This window comes from Crocodylus porosus, unplaced genomic scaffold, assembly GCF_001723895.1.
Source record: "Crocodylus porosus isolate Cpor-Errol unplaced genomic scaffold, CroPor_comp1, whole genome shotgun sequence".
Lineage (NCBI taxonomy): Eukaryota > Metazoa > Chordata > Crocodylia > Crocodylidae > Crocodylus > Crocodylus porosus.
Genome location: NW_017728931.1, coordinates 23,261,706 through 23,277,809, shown reverse-complemented (window position 1 = coordinate 23,277,809; position 16,104 = coordinate 23,261,706). Strand labels below are relative to the sequence as shown.

Below are 16,104 nucleotides of genomic sequence, written 5' to 3'. Positions count from 1 at the left end.
TTCCAATCCTTTAAGAAAAAAAAAACCCCAAAAAACTCCAGGACTCACTGCTCCTGCCAGTAGGGGACAATCCTTGTTGCCCCCCACTGCCCTATGCCACATGGGGGGCTCTGCACAAGCCCCCTAAGCCCCAAGGCTGCTGCAGGAGCAGTGAGTCCCCGGGGCTTTTCTTGGTTTATTTTTCTTTTTTTTTCCTAAAGGGCTGAATCTGGCCTGGGTGGGTCACCGATGGGGGAACTGGGGGCTCATGGCAGAGCCCTCCATGCAGTGTGGGGGCAGTGGGAGACAGCAGAGATTGCCCCCCACCTGGCAGCACCCAGTGAGCACCAGGGCTTTTCTTTAAAGTACAGAGTTGAAGTGGGGAGGGGCAGACTAGGGGCCCCCTCCCCTGCCCCTAGAACTTACTAACTCGGAGTCAGCTGCAGCTCCCTGCTGCAGCCACCGGGGACTGCCCAAATCATCAAAGCTCTCCAAATCTTTTTCAAAGATTCAGAGAGCTTTGAATTGATTTGGACCTTTAAATTGGTCCCCTGATTCAATTCGGATTTGGAGACTCAGCCACCAAAAGGAGCCAAATCTCCTCTGAACTGGATCACCACCCGAAGCGTCACACAGCCCTACTGGTCAGCCTAATTTTGATTCCTAGAAAGATTCATGAACAAATGATTAAACAATACAACATCCACAAGACAACAAATTAATTGAAAAAAAATAGGCAACATGGGTGTATCAAGAACAGGTCATGTCAAACCAAGCTACTTTCCTTCTTTGACAGGGTAACTGACCTTGAGGATCAGGAGGTGTGTCTTCAGTTTACTGAGGCTTTTGACGTTATCCGCTATAAAATTCTTATAAGCCTGATATAGTGAGGTACAACTGGTTGAGTGCCAGCAGCATCCAGTGAGCACCAGACCTTTTCTTTAAAGTACTGAGCTGGAGCAGGGAAGGGCTGGGGGAGCGGGGGTCCCCTCATGGTCCCCTCCGCCCTCCCCCAGCCCTACCTCTTCTACCCCTAGTACTTACCAGATCAGAGTCAGCTACATTTCCCTGCTGCAGCCACCAGGGACTGCCCAAATCATCAAAGTTGTCCGAATCTTTTCCAAAGGTCTGAATTGATTCAGACCTTTAAATTGGTCCCCTGATTCGATTCAGAGATTCAGCCACTGAATAGGGCTGGATCTCCTCTGAATCGAATCACCACCCAAAGCTTTGCACAGCCCTACTCTACAGTATGCATCATATCAAAGCAGTATTATAATGATACACTGTTTGAGAAGAGGAACACTACACAGAACTCACTGCAAAAAGGTTATTTACATTTGTCTCCAGACTAAGTATTTTTGAAAAGTGATAAATGAGGAAGTAAATAAGATAAGTAAATACCTGTGTTTGTGTATTTCCACCTTCAAGCAATGCAATGCCAAGCGAAATGCCTTCTGAGAAAATTCTGTCATTTTTGGTATTTACTATAACATCTATAACCAGTTCTGATGCACCCTCTTTGTCCAGAAGGCACTGAATATCAGACATCGATACCCCAGACTTATCTGAATCTTGTCCTGAAAATCCACCTGTAAGTAAGATAAATAAATGTCATGCATATTTGTATGGTATGTCTGTGTTTGTATATTAAAATAAGTAATTTATTTAGTGGATATCAATTTCTGAAATGTTTGGTTTTCAGTAGCAATAGCCACTCCAATCCTGAAATTCTTACCAAGGCAAAGCTCTCACCAATTCAAATAATAGTTTTGCATGAATAAGGTTGAGTTCCAGGAATAAAAAAATAAGCAAGCAAGAAATCACATAAGATCCAAACCACTGTTTTGTTAGAGACGTTCTGACAATAAAGAAAATGAAGCCTAAGTGACTTGTTCTTTTTCTTATTCTATTGTTGCATAACTTAAACATAACCTACAAAAGGTTTTGTAGGCACAAATCAGCCTTGCTTCCACTTTTACATTTTTATGTATTAATAAAAAGGGGCAAAATATTTTTCTGGTATTTTTGGAGTAGTATTATCTAAAACCTAGCCTATACCCTGATTTTGTACTGCAAATCTGTTTCAGAGAGGGGTTGGATCTTCTACTGAAATACTTGCATTCAAGCAAGCCCTAGTCTGTTTATAATTGTACAGTCCTCCTAGGGCTTGTTGTCATGGGGATGCTCAGTTAAATTAATCTGAATTAACTCTAAGTATGAATTTAAAGTAGATTTAATTAATACCAGGGGTGCCCAACCTAGCCAGCCTTGTGGGCAGGGATGGCACCAGCCTCTTCCCAGTGTAGGGGCTGAAATGGGCTAAACAAAGTTGTAGGGCTTGTGCAGACAAAGGTGGGAAACGGGTCCCATAGGCTGGGCCAACCAGGGAACGCTGCAGGCTCAGCTGTGCAGGGTGGGCACCAGTGGCCTGGTGGGGGGAGGCAGGGGGCTTGAACAGGGATGGTGTTGGAAGGGGTGCTTATGGTGGGGGTGCAAGGTAATTCTGGGGTGGCTCCCCCCTAGCACCACCCCTGCTTATGGGTCAAGTAAGTGGCACAGGGCCAGTCCACGGGCTGGATCCTGCACATGTGGACGGTTCATGGGTGCAATCCTGTGTGCCAACTTGGCCTCACATCCCTGGATCCTGCCAGGGACTGAACCCATGTGAACCAGCTGAATGCTGGCATGATCTAGCACATAGGGCCACCTCATCTTGACCCATGGGGCTCCCCACAGGTCTGGAAATTTGGCAACAGGGCAGTAGCAATTAACACGGCTACCACTCCCCCACTGCCAAATTTCCAGACCTGTGGGGATATGGGCTGAAACTGGCCCACAGGACAGAGGTTGAACACAACTGATTTAAACTAACATGCATTTCCTTCCCCTCATGGGTTGGAAAGAAGATCTAATTGTATAAGCACTTTTATACAGGTACAACTACATCATAATGGGGGGGGGGAAGGAAGCAGTTGCATTACTTTAGCTCCACTGGCATAGTTAAAACAGTAGAACTTGTGTGTGTGGACAAGCGCACAGAAGCATTGGGAAGGTCTGTCCTCTTTAGTTTGCTGGAGTGCTTCTTGCTCTTGTCTGCAAGATTTCAGGTACAAATACCTGTAGTCAGGCAGAGGAAGTGACAAGTGGAGGTGGGGAAGAGGAATGAATATAGCTGGTAAAAAGTGGAAAGGTTATCTGTGGAGTCAGATGTTAGGCATGTTATAAATTCCCTTTGAGGATTAGAACTGAGAGGCTGGAGAGAGAGTGCTTTTCTTGTGAGAAATGTATCCCCACAGGTAACTGGGTATTTTTGTCTTTGATAGGTTTTTGGTATGCGTTCATGCTGGTACACAGTTGTTGTTTGGTTTCTCCTACATATTTTCTATTGTGACACATTTAGTACACTGGATGAGATACATTACATTTCTGGAAGTGCAGGTGTAAGATCCAGGAACGCTGATAGTTTTGTTGTGGGGTGTAGTAATTGTGGGAGTGGTGGGGATGTGTTGGCAGGTTTTACATTTCTTGTCATGATACAGCCTGGATCCATTCAGTGTGTTTTGAGCTGTAGAAAGTTTGCTTCTGGTGGTTTAGTGCTTGTTTAAAGGCTAGCATGGGCAGTTCTGGGTAGATCTCTTAAGAACTGGGTCTGCTTGTATGGGCTGCAATTGTTTGAGGATTTTCTGTATAGGTTTCAGGGAGGGACAATATGTCATAACCAGTGGTGTGCCATTTATGGCGGGGGGAAGGTGTTCTTCTATACTGCAGCAATTCTTCATGTGGTATCTGGGTGGCTCTTTCAAAAGTGCAATCCATCTCGCTGAAGAAGCGTTCTTGTTGAGTGAAAGCCCTTTTGAGATTGCTGAGGTGACAATCATGAGTGTTCTCCTCAGTGGTATCAGATGGCTTGGTTGTATATTACAGCTTGATGTGTTTAGGGTGATCGCTGGTTCTGTGCAGATATGTATTTTGGTCCATGGGTTTCTTGTATACGGTGGTCTGTATTTTACCATTCTGGATAGTGACCATCGTGTCTAAAAAGGAAATGTTGGTGTTGGAGTATTCCAGAGACAGTCTGATTGGGGGGGGAGGGGGGGGCGCAGGGGGGAGATGCTTGTTGAATTTTTAACGAAAATCAGAGATTGCAAGTTTTCAGTCCAAATGATAAAGATGTCATAAATATATCTTAAGTATAGCAAGGATTTGATGGTGCAGTCCTTGAGAAATTTTTCTTCCAGGTGGCTCATGAAAAGGTTGGCATACGGTGAGGACATTTTGGTGCCCAGAGCTGTGCCCATGGTCTGCAGGAAGTGTTGATTATTCAGAGTGAAGTTGTTGTGTGTGTGGGCGAAGTGTATAAGTTATCTTTGGGTTTGAGTTGTAATGTTGCTCTTGTAGATATGTAAGGCAGGTTTGGTTGCCATCCTGGTGTGGGATGTTGGTATAGAAGCTGGTAATGTTCCTGGTGGCTTAGGAGAGTATTGCTGTAATTATGGTCTATGTTTTTAAATTTTCTTAAGAAGTTTGTTGCATGTTGGACAAAACTCGCTCTTTGGGTGTGGTTCTGTGGCGAACACCCATGATTGTCACCTCAGAAATCTCAAAAGGGCCTTCACTCAACGAGGGCATTCCTCCCTAAACACACCAAAAAAGCTGTAATTTACAGCCACAGACTATCAAAGCCAATCTATTAAAGACAAAAATACCCAATTACCTGTGGCAATACATTTCTCACAAGAAAACTCTCTCTCCACTCTCTTAGATCTAATCCTCAAAGGGAATTTAGAAAACACCTTTCATAGCCAAGCCTATGAACTTCATTTCATCAATATACTGGATACAAAAAACCATGGACTAAATATAAACATTGGATTTATGACACATTATAACCTGCCTAACATATGACTCCCCAAGTAACCTCTCTACTTTTTACCAGCTATATTCATTCCCATCCCCCTCCCCTCCACCCCATCTCTCATCCATTGACTACAACTACATTCATTCCCCTCCCCTTCCTCACCTGTCTCTTACCTATTGACTACCCAAATTTACATTTTAGCTGACTGGCTTTCTTGCACACATACTGGCCTCCTGGCTAGAGTAGTAAAGCAGCCAGAAGAGCACAGACCAACTGCAGACATTTCCTTTGCCTGATGAAAGGTTTTTGCAAGCGTCCAAAGAAGAATTTGTCCAATTATTTGAGTTAGTCTAATAAAAAAATATCAGATTTACCCAAAAAACCTTGTCTGTTTAATTTGGTGCGTATTTAAATTATATTTTGTGATTTTAATTACCCTTATTTATAACATAGTGACATAACTTCATAATTAGCAGTATAACTGTCTGAATGATGCCTTATCAACTCTAAGTACATTTTAAGTTTTCATCTGGCTTATATACATTTAAGAATCATGCATGTTATAGGTAAACAGCAAGCATGTATGATCATTATCCTAGCACTTATAAATGAATTACTTGTATAAACATACACTATAAAAACACAGTATCAGTGAACAGGGTCAGACTCTACTCTTCCTCATACACAGTCTATTGTGACTACATTTGGTCATACGGTTATAACCAAAAGGAAAATTTGCTCTACAAAGTACTTGGACTGCAAATGTTTCTGTAGGGCCAATGTCTGGAAACGTCTATAGGTATCTGGACAGCATCTGAAAAAAATGGCTACAAAAACTGGTACACGCATGCTAAAGGCTGCAATAGTAATATTAGGGGGCACTGTGATCTGGTTTAGGCATAGATGCTGCCTCGGGCCTTGCTCAGATTGCTACTGTCTGTACGCAAACATGCAAACTATACCCCGTGAATCTTCAGATTAAATCCAGCAATGACCCTCTGCTTCGATAGCAAAAGCTCTGCAAAGCTAAGGGTCCTTCCCAGGAGTTTTGAGGTATAGGAGGACAGATGTGTACAACTCCTGTGCTTTGTTTCAGCTGCCAGTTGCAAACTTGCTGGCATAGGTTCACACACACAGCCAATCTCCAAGTGGGCTGAACTGTACAGTCTTATATTTTATCTGTCAGGGTTGCCAAACCCAACCTGTCAGAAGCAGGTGCAAGCAACTTAGAAAGCTTTGGTTACTCCTCTGCCAACTGGTCAACTTGTGTTTAAACTATGTACTGGCTAAATTCCTGGGGCTTTTACTGTGTGCCTTATTAGAAAACATGGTGACATTATTTTTGTTTTTCTTAAATGATCTTTGTTTATTTACCTCCCACTTGTGCAGTTTTGCTGTAGCTGCCAGACAGAGGCCCATTCATGCCACTTCCATAGTCTCCTTTAAAGTAGCGATTTAGAAGGATTTTCCTTAAAGTGTTGCCCTTTAAAAGAAGGATGAAAAATGAGCATGAGAAGTTACAGTAGTGGTCAATTTCTTCCTTTTGGAGAATTCACTGCTTGGCACAATAACATATTGTAATAACTCTTTAGATAATCAAGAGTACGTGCCTAAGTGGTGGAGAACTATGGCCAAAGAACTCTGGCCTTATCTATAGGTTAGCAATCTTTAAAGGCTGTAAACTGGATTGATGCAGTTCAGATCAGAAACTGAACTAGGCTAGGCACTAGGACAGGGGCAGGCAAAAATCCAGCCTGCCAGGCAATTTCATCCAGCCCACAGGCACCCACCAACTCACTGTACCCCATCCAGCCTGCATGCCTTGTTCTCACCCTCGTAGACGGAAGGGCCCAGCCCAGGCAGCACACATCTTCCAGCGGAGGCAGCTGCTGCCACTGCTGTAGCCACTGGGGGACCTGCTCATTTTCCCCAGTATCACATTCACTCAGGGTACCAGGTAAGGAAACAGAGATGGTGGGGGCAGGGGGCCAGCACTGCATGTGGTGGCAAGAAGCACAGCCAGGCCAGCCTGCCTCTTTTGCACAGGATTCCGCACGGCACACATGAAGCTCCCAGCACCCACACGCCACCAAAGGAAGCCCTGCGCAATGGAGCCAGCTACCTTTGTCCCTATCTGCCATGCAGGCACCACATGCAGCGCTGCTGGAGCTGCACACTGCTGGGCAGCAGTGTCTGTGTGGGCCACAGACATCCCGAGTGCCCCCACCTCCTGCTGTTGCCTCTAGGAGTAGGGGCTGTGTGCCATGGGGGGAATGTGTGTGGGCAGGTCCCCACACCCCCCACCCTCCCTCACATCCACACCCTCCAGCTTAAATAATTGCCCACTCCTGCACTAGGACCACCCTGCCACTGCTGCTTTTCTCCATCACCAGCTTGGGGAAAGCATCCACCACCACTTTTCCCTGCATCCACCACAGAAAAGCAGCAGAGGTGGGCCCTTTCTTCATGCAGAGGCAGGGAAAAGCAGTAGCAGTGGGCACTTTCCCTGCACCAATACAGGAAAAGCATCCACTGCTGGCACAGGGAAAGCATCACTGCTGAAGCCCCACACCCATGGACCAGATCAAAAGGCCACAGCTTGCCGATCCCTGGCCTTATCTAATAAATCTTATGGAGGAGTTCTAAACTATTTTCCGATAGATTTATTTAACATCTTTAACTCAACCACAAGCAGCTACTTCAGTTTCTTTAATCATGGTGTATGGAGTCCATATTTTACAATGGGATCCATGGAGACAGACCCCAGCATCTTCTCTTTGTCTCCTCCTTCCCCCATCCACCCATTATCGGGGGCAGATCACAGGTGGGTATGTGATGGTGTAGTTGCTTCCCCCTTCAGCTGTGAGGTGCAGATGCAGTAATCTCTCTGGGCATATCAGCACAGCTCATGCCAGGATCTATGAGCTCACCAGCTGGTCAGCTCAGCCTTTGGATGGAGCCCCCGTTTTCACACATCCCCAGATCCCAGGGGGTAAGTTGCTGCTCCTCCCCACCCTTTCTCCCTGCATAATTCAGAGACAAGAGAAAAGAGGGACAAGCAGCAGCACCACTTATCTCCTGGGCTCCAGAGCTATGTGAAAACAGGGGCTGAGCACCAGCATTGGTCATCCCCTCTACTGCTTCTGAATTCAGAGGGGAGGAGGGAAAGGGGGAGAAAAGAGCAGAAAGATAGAGGAAAAGGGCAAACATAGGCTTTCACCCCATGGGCTCCGGAATTATGCAAAAGCAGTGGCTCTGGCAAACCCCCAATCTGACCAGGACTACCATAGGAAAAGAGAGGATGCAATGTGGTAGAAATAAAGTTAGCTATATCTTCTTATGAGAACTAAGGTCTATATCCTATTCCACCTATTAAATGCCTAAGTGGACTTACATATGTAAGCGTGAACTAAATTCACCCTACTGGATTCTCTAAAAAATAGTTAACAGAAGTGGTAGGTGCATTAGCCTCCACTTCGCTGCTTTATGTGACTTAGTCTTAAGAAAAATACATGAGTATGCCACAAAAATTAATTTTCACTATTTGTGGCAGACTCAGGATCACACTTAGATGCCTAAATCCACTTAGGCACTTTAACAGGTACCACAGGACATGGCCTTTAGTTTTCACAAGTTTTTTTTTTAAAATATATGCATCATGAGAAGTTCTGGGCATCCAGCAGGGCTTGCATAATAATAGCACACCTAACTTCCCAGTTGACATACTCCTGTGACTACTACAGGAGGCAGAGAACCAGGAAGTGAATTCCAGCTAACCTTTCAGAATAGCTGAGGAGGCTCACCTTTGTTCTAACCTAGTTCCTGTTCCCTCATTAACAGGCACTTCTAACAGTAATCACAGGCGTCTGAAAAACCTTCTAGCTACATACACCTTAAGTACAATGGGGATATCAGCACCAAGCAAGTTCCAGCATGCAATACTCTATACACGTAGACAGCCAGCACAAAATAGCAACAGTTTTCTAGACCATGAAGTTTCCTAGACAATAAAAATTGTTTCTCTTCATTCATATTTTTGGTCATTCACAGGCATTATGGCACACCTTCCTCTCCTCCCAAGCCCCCCCAGAACATAACCTAATCCAAAATAGACTGTATGTATGAAAACACTTAAATGCCATAAAGTGGGCAATAGCCTCTAAATGGAGAGACGTGACTAATAACCCATCTTAAAAGAAAAGCCTAGACAATGACCTCTACAGCATATTTCTGATGGAGAAGGCTATAATAAAAGTCACAATACAGTTACAGGAAGGAATGCCTAAAGTCACTTATAGATCGTTTTTACAAAACAATGCCAGAAGTCATAGGCTGTATTATTCAATCAAAACGTTCTTTATTGTATAATGTTTAAGCCCATGCAATACGTATTATATAGGTACTAGGTACAGAATTTCAAATAAATAAATTTAGATACAAACATACAGAATTGGTACAAAAATTATTCGACTAATAATTTAGGATGACATAGTTCTTCAGTCTTTGTAGTTATGTCTCTTGTTCATACCTTTTTTCCTGAGCCTTATCTTCCACAAGACAACAGGAGCAACAGCACTATGAAGTTGCTTCTTAAATCAGCTATGTAACCCTAAGACTTCCTCCCCATTGTCAGGAGTCAGGGCAGCAGGCAGGCTTTGGTCCCCAGCTGGCCCCGATTACAAGCAGGGGTCTGACTGCCAGTGGCCTAACTACCCCAAGCTGGCCCTAACTACCCACATGGATGTGGGTGCCTCCAGATGACCTCTTAGTATTCCTCAGGCCACTCTGTCTAGTTGGGGTGCTCCTCTGTCTAATTTCTGATCCCTGGCTCCCAGTTTCCTACCTGATGGCTCCTTGTTCCTAACTCCAGCTCATGTCCCTACCCCTGACCATCACCTCCTTGGTTTCGGACTGCTGACTCATGGCTCACAATTTTAGTTTGACAATCACACGTCTCAATCCTTTAAAACCACAACAATTTGCTTCAGACCCCCTGGTTAGTGACTGTAGTCTGAACCCCTGCTTTCAGCTCCTGAGTCCACAGACTCATATCTTTAGTTCAGTAATCACCCACATCCCAGTCCCTTACAGTTCATGGACTCCTAGCCTGCTTTATAACTCTGGTTTTGACCCTTGCTTCCTGGCCTTGCCTACTCATGATTAGTGTCATCCCCTGACATCCACAAACAATATCACAAAACAGTGGACTCTCATTTCTTAGGACAAACCACTACCCCTTCATTATTAGAACTCCTGCTCTGCCGTTTTTCATTCTCTCTTGAGGCCTTGTTATAAGGTAATTTTGGGCAGCGCCAGGAGCTCTTAACCCCCTGGACTGTCCACATATTTAACACCTGAAACTAATTTTAAGCACTCATTAGGAAACTCAAAGTTATACCACACCAGGTCAGGATTATCTCTGATCTCCATTACCCATCTTGTGTTATGCTAAGATACAGCCACTGTAAGCCACACCATAGTGTAAACACCCCACCTAACTCCCCTGCCCTGCTGGTGCAGATCAAGTCCACTGCCCTCCCACATCAGCTCCAGATCCCTATTCACTGCCTCTCTACCCACTGACTTGTGGCTGCCCACATTGTCTATCCCAGGGATGTAGGCAGGATAGGGCTAACCTGTCTGCTCAGCTGATGCCACTGCTGCTGTTCTCTGAGCCAGCTCAGCTTGGAGAAAAGCAGCAGCCCAGCAGCAATAGCAGCCAGAGACACGGGTTAACCCTCCCCTGCTGTTCCCCAGGATAGACAGAGCAGGCAGTTACAAGTAAACAAGGTTGGGGGAACTGGAGGAGCCCTGTGGGGCAAGGGGGAGGGTAAAGCCTGAAATGGGAGCAGGGAGATTCTTACCAGCCAGTCCTCCAGGTCCCTGCCAGCCTGAACATGCACAGCTGCTCCAAATTTGAGCTAGCACTAACACTAATCAATATTTGTGTGGCTCACAGTGTAATGTATAACAAAGCCCCAGTAGCTCCCAATGTTCTCTGAAAAATGCCAGAAATCAAGGGCATGGTTGCCTGAAAAGGAAGAATACCAAGAAATCTCTGGATTGTATGACAGCAGTGTTAAAAATGCAGAACAGAACTTTACCCATACCCTTTTCAGTTTTAGGCTCTTCAATCTCCCCATGTATTTTCTATACCACATTTCTGATCTTTAGTAGCCACATGACTCCTCAACAATATTGATTCTCTTATAAAATTAGCTAACAATGCAAAGAGCAGGCTGTTTCTCTACAGTATCAATTGGGCCCAGGAAATTCTGAGATACTCATAATTTCAAGAATTTCTATAAGCTCCTAGAATGCATCCCTGAGTAATTATTGAACTTTGCTATAAAATATGCCTAAAATTAGAGGTCAGAATTCTCCCAAGACAAAGCCTTTTACTTTTGGATTCTGCAGACATATCTTCCCACTGTCCCATTTTAAGTCCCAAATCAACAGTTTTTTAAAGGATAATTTAGGCTACTTCGAAACGGTGGCCATCTTTTGCAAGAGACATGGAGTGGCAGCAGCTGCCACTTGCAACCTTTAACCCCACCCCCCACATCCAGCTGGTTGGGTAGCACTTTTGCAGCTGGCAGAGGCGTGCCCTGCCCTTGCCCCCCACACCCCTTGGCTCTGTTCCTGGGAGGCAATCATGCAGGGTGGTGAGTGGGTCCCCCTGCCTGCACATAGACCCTAGGGCCTGCCCAAGTACCCACAGTTGACAACCCCTGAACTATAAGATAGGGGCCTTAATAGTCACAAATTGTACTGGTAAAACTATGTTTGTAAGCCAGAAGGTAGAACAGGGTGGCACCTTAACAAATTAACTGCTTCGGAAGCATGAGCTTTTATAGGTAATAGCCCACTGAATTAGATATTAGACCTATGAAGGCTCATGACTCTCTGAACCAGTTAATCTCTAACATGGGTGGATCTAGTTTTTGAAAGAGGGGTCCAGATGGGGCAGTGTATCATCATATATGCATCATCACCTGACCAACATTATTGCCTTCTATGATGAGATGACTGGCTCTGTGGATGTGGGGAGACCAGTAGAAATGGTATACCTTGATTTTAGCTAGGCTTCTGATACAGTCTCCTACAATATTCTCACAGGCAAGCTAAGAAAGCACGGGCTGGATGAATGGACTGTAACATGAATGGAAAACTGCTGAATCATCAGGTTCAGAGGATAGTAATTAATGCTTGATGTCTAGCTGGCAGCTGATATCAAGTAGAGTGACCCAGGGGTGGGTCCTGGAGCCGGTTTTGTTCAAGATCTTCATCAATGACCTAGAAGATGGCATTCAGCAAGTTGGCAGATGATGCTAAGCTGGGGGGTAGGGCTAGGATTCAGAATGACTTAGACAAATTGGAGGACTGGGCCAAAATGAATCTCATGAAGTTCAAAAAAGCCAAGTGAGAAGTCCTGAACTTAGGACAGAACAATCCCATGCACCAGTACAGGCTGGAGGGCTGACTGGCTGGGCGGCAGCTCTGAAGAAAAGGATCTGGGGTTACAGTGGATATCCCTGGAGATTTTTAAGACCCAGCTAGACAAAACCTTAGCTAAGATGATCTAGTTGAGGATGGTCCTGCTTTGAGCAGGGGGTTAGACTAGATGACTTCCTGAGGTCCCTTCCAACCCTAATTTTCTATGATTCTATATAGTACAACACTTATTTTTCTCCAGATAAAAAGAAACTAGAAGCTTTTTAGTAATGTGCTAGGGGGTCTAGGGCTCTATTATTCTGTTTAAGAATGAATCAAAACCAATATATAATTTTATTGGCATGTTCATTTGCTAATTTGCTATATGATGCATTATTTATTAAAAACACAACAAACTAGGCAAAAATTATCAAAAAATGTGTCTTTAGTTCTGTAGTCATTATAATTAAATTTACATCTTTCAGATATATAAAACAAAATCTAGCCTTCTTGAGCATCTTAACAGCTCATCCAATACTTCAGTGAAAATTATTTCCATGCTTGAGTTAATGTTTTTAGCTAGAGCTAAAAGTAGTCTGCAGGGCTATGAAATAGGAGCTACATTACTACGAACAGCTAACGCAGTGATTGTCAACCAGGGGTATGCCTACCTCTAGGGGTACTTCAAAAGGTCAGAGGGGATATGCAGAATGAAGGTACAGGTATTGGCAATTGGCTTTTTTTAGCTGATGTGGCTGATAACGTGGCCAACAAATACCCTGTGCATGCGCGCCACTGCAGCACAGCCACAGATGGCCAGGAACACAGCCTGGCAGTGTGGACAGCAACTGGATCTGACAATTAAGTCTGTTGTGAGGGAGGAGGCATGGGGGGCGCAGATCAAGACCCCCACAGCAAGGAAGGGAGTGGGGCTGGGGCAGGGGCAGGTGTTGTACAGCCAGGGCAGGGCACAGGACGGATCCGCGAGCAGCTCATCTGGAGAGTGTAGGGGGTGGACAGCTCCTGCTGCAGGAGGACTTGGGTGGTGTGTACCACGAGATCTGTGCGCAGGGTAAGGGCAGGCTGCAATGTGGGCTGGGGCCGGGGCAGCACTGGGCTCTTCCCAGAGGAGCAGTTGGGCAACAGCTGCAGTCGGGGCAGGTGGCAGCCAGGAACATAATTGGTAACATTAAAAACAATTAAAAAAAAAAAGGGAGTAGATGAACTCAAACTTTGAGACAGAGAGGTACACTTGTTAAAAAAAGATTGAAAACCCCTGAGCTAGCAGATAGCATAGTTGCAAAAGAAAGAATAGTTTCATTATGTTAAGACCACTGCACTCCCCTGCCCCTCCCCAAAATCTGCCTCTGGTCTCTAAGGCGCTGCCTTGCCTGGCCTTTTGCCTGACTTCAGACTAACTTGGCTAAACACACCTCTACTTATTTTGTAAGGTGTGCTTTTATGGGCATTCCAAAATGGACAAGTCACAAACAAAACTATCTTGCTGACGTAACAAATTGTTGCCAAGGCAAGGGAGACAGCCAGCCATTTCATGGAATTGATGTCTCCACAAAGGGTATTCGTTCTCAGGACAGGTTACAGGCTTCATATTGCCTGAAAGCAAATGATTACAAATGCAAGCTAAATTAAGTTTGCAACAAATATTATCAGACCTCCTAGTACTGGAGCAGAGTCCAAAAACTAGAATACAACAGACAGTACAGCAATATCTTCACACTGTTGTATTTCTTCAAATTTCACAGGCCAAATTCTGCCAAACTGCTGGTTAAAATAGAATTTCTTCTACAGCACTTATTAGTGTATGGAAATGGTATGTGAACATCACTCAGCTGACTCTCAATACATACAGAATGACTAGAATAGACAGAGCAGCTTTGAAAAAAACACAACGAAACAACAATATAATAGTCTTATTGTTATGCATGAATACCACCACATTGTTTTTTATGAAACCTAGAATATGAATTGAGAACATAGAAAAGCAACAGAGGGGTGTGTGTGTGGGGGGGTGTCTGTGTGTGTGGGGGGGTGGGGTGTGTGTGTTCTAAAAATACCCCTACTGATTGACAAGCAGTTTCCAATTGGGAAAAATATTTTTAATACAATAAAGTAAGTACAACCAAACGGTATTCCTGTTGGTTTGTATTTTAGTATACTAGTTACCACTGAGACAGAAAACGGTTAACACTACAAGATTCACTTATAAATGCCTTCCTACTATAATCTCAGTAAAATAAGAGTAGGAACTTCAAAATATTTTTTTTTTGCTGCAGGAGGGATGAAGGATGTAGGCTCTGTAGGTTTACAGGATAGGAAACTGCTTTGTAAAGCTATGATTCAAAGGAGGATTTGGAAGTCTGGGAATAACCACCCTAGATGAGCTCCCAGCATAAGAAAATGGGCTAACACAGGAGTAGGCAACGTTTTTTGGCCGAAGTTCCAAAAAAACCACAATGCCTGTCTTTGAAGGTGCCAGAGTGCCCAGAGCAGCTGTTTGCAGCCTCCCAGCTGCAGTCGGCCCACGGAGCCCAGTCTGCTTGCAGCAGGGCTTGCAGCCTCCCAGGTGCCTGCTAGGAGCAGCCTGGGCTCTGTGGCTGGCAGCAGCTGCTTAGACCCCAGGCTGAAGGTGGTGTGCCAAGCAAAATGGCCTTGCATGCCATGCTCGGCATGCGTGCTGGGTGTTGCTGACCCCTGGACTAATACAGTGATTAAATGTATAAAGGGGAATATCAAAAGAATTAGAAAAGTGATCCTGTCTCTGAAGTCAGGAGCAGTAAGAGTGCTACTAAAATACTGTATCCAGTTCTGGTGTTCACAATTCCACAAAGTATGTGAAAATAAGGAAGACGTTCAAAGTGGTGCCACCAGAGTTAATCTTCAGTTATATGGCAAGCATTATGAAGCTCAACCTATTTAGCCCGACCCATTTAGCCTACTGAAGAGAAGAGCTTGCAAGTGACTTGATTATGCAGTTTAGTGACATACATGTGGAGAATAGGTCTGATAGTGAGGACTCATCTTGCTCACATAATCCAATAGCTGGAAGTTGAAGTTAGAGAAATTCAACCTAAAAATGGCATGCAATTTCATAGCAGTAAGAGTGAGTTGAAGTTAAAGTGCCTTAACATGTATGATGGCAGATTCTCTGTAACTGATTCCTAGCAGGGTACCACAAGACCCTTTAAAGGGAGCCGTATGTTATTAGTGCCATTAAGTGTGCAAGTACTTACACTCAATTCACAAGATAATCCAAGAGATTTCAAATAGGAATCTAGCGTCAAAATCATTCTAACCTATTATGCAAACAGAGCATACAAACAGGGAAGGGCTAGGGGGGACTGTCCCCCCAAGCCAAGGAGCACCCCCGGGGGTAAACCTTCGGGAAGCAGGCTCAGGAGGCACCGGATCCCCCCAGCTGGGGAGCGTAGGGGGCGGGATCGCTGACAGGCACTTCTGGTGAGACCAGAGCACCTCATTGGCTGCTGGGGCAGTGGCGGGAAATTCAAATCGTGGCCTTTAAAAGCCGCAGTTTGACGTAGCTCCCGGCACTCGGGAGCCAGGAACAGCAGGGAGAGGAGGGATCCAGGCACACATGTGTCCCGCACGCACGTATGCCCCCTTACCGGACCCGGAGCAGAGCCGAATGCAGCAGCAGCAGCAGAGGCGAACACAGCAGCAGCGGGGGCAGCAGCAGCTGATCCCCCTAAGGTAAGTGGGGCAGAGGGACCAGCGCAGCTGAGCCAGATCCGGAGGGGAAGACCCCTGGATCCCTCTTAACTGAGCCAGTAGGGAGCCACGCTCCCGAGCCG

The 16,104-nt window shown here is 45.1% G+C and overlaps 1 protein-coding gene across 1 annotated transcript in view; it reads right to left on the bottom strand.

Moving 5' to 3' along the window:
* The window catches only part of ITPR2 (inositol 1,4,5-trisphosphate receptor type 2), a 361,003-nt gene that overhangs the window by 55,615 nt on the left and 289,284 nt on the right, over window positions 1-16,104 (bottom strand). The window contains exons 38-39 of the mRNA XM_019544387.1: window positions 6,215-6,323; window positions 1,384-1,571 (exon numbers count right to left, since the gene is read on the bottom strand). Of these exons, the coding sequence (XP_019399932.1) occupies window positions 1,384-1,571; window positions 6,215-6,323 (297 nt within the window). The remainder of the gene's footprint in view (window positions 1-1,383; window positions 1,572-6,214; window positions 6,324-16,104) is intronic.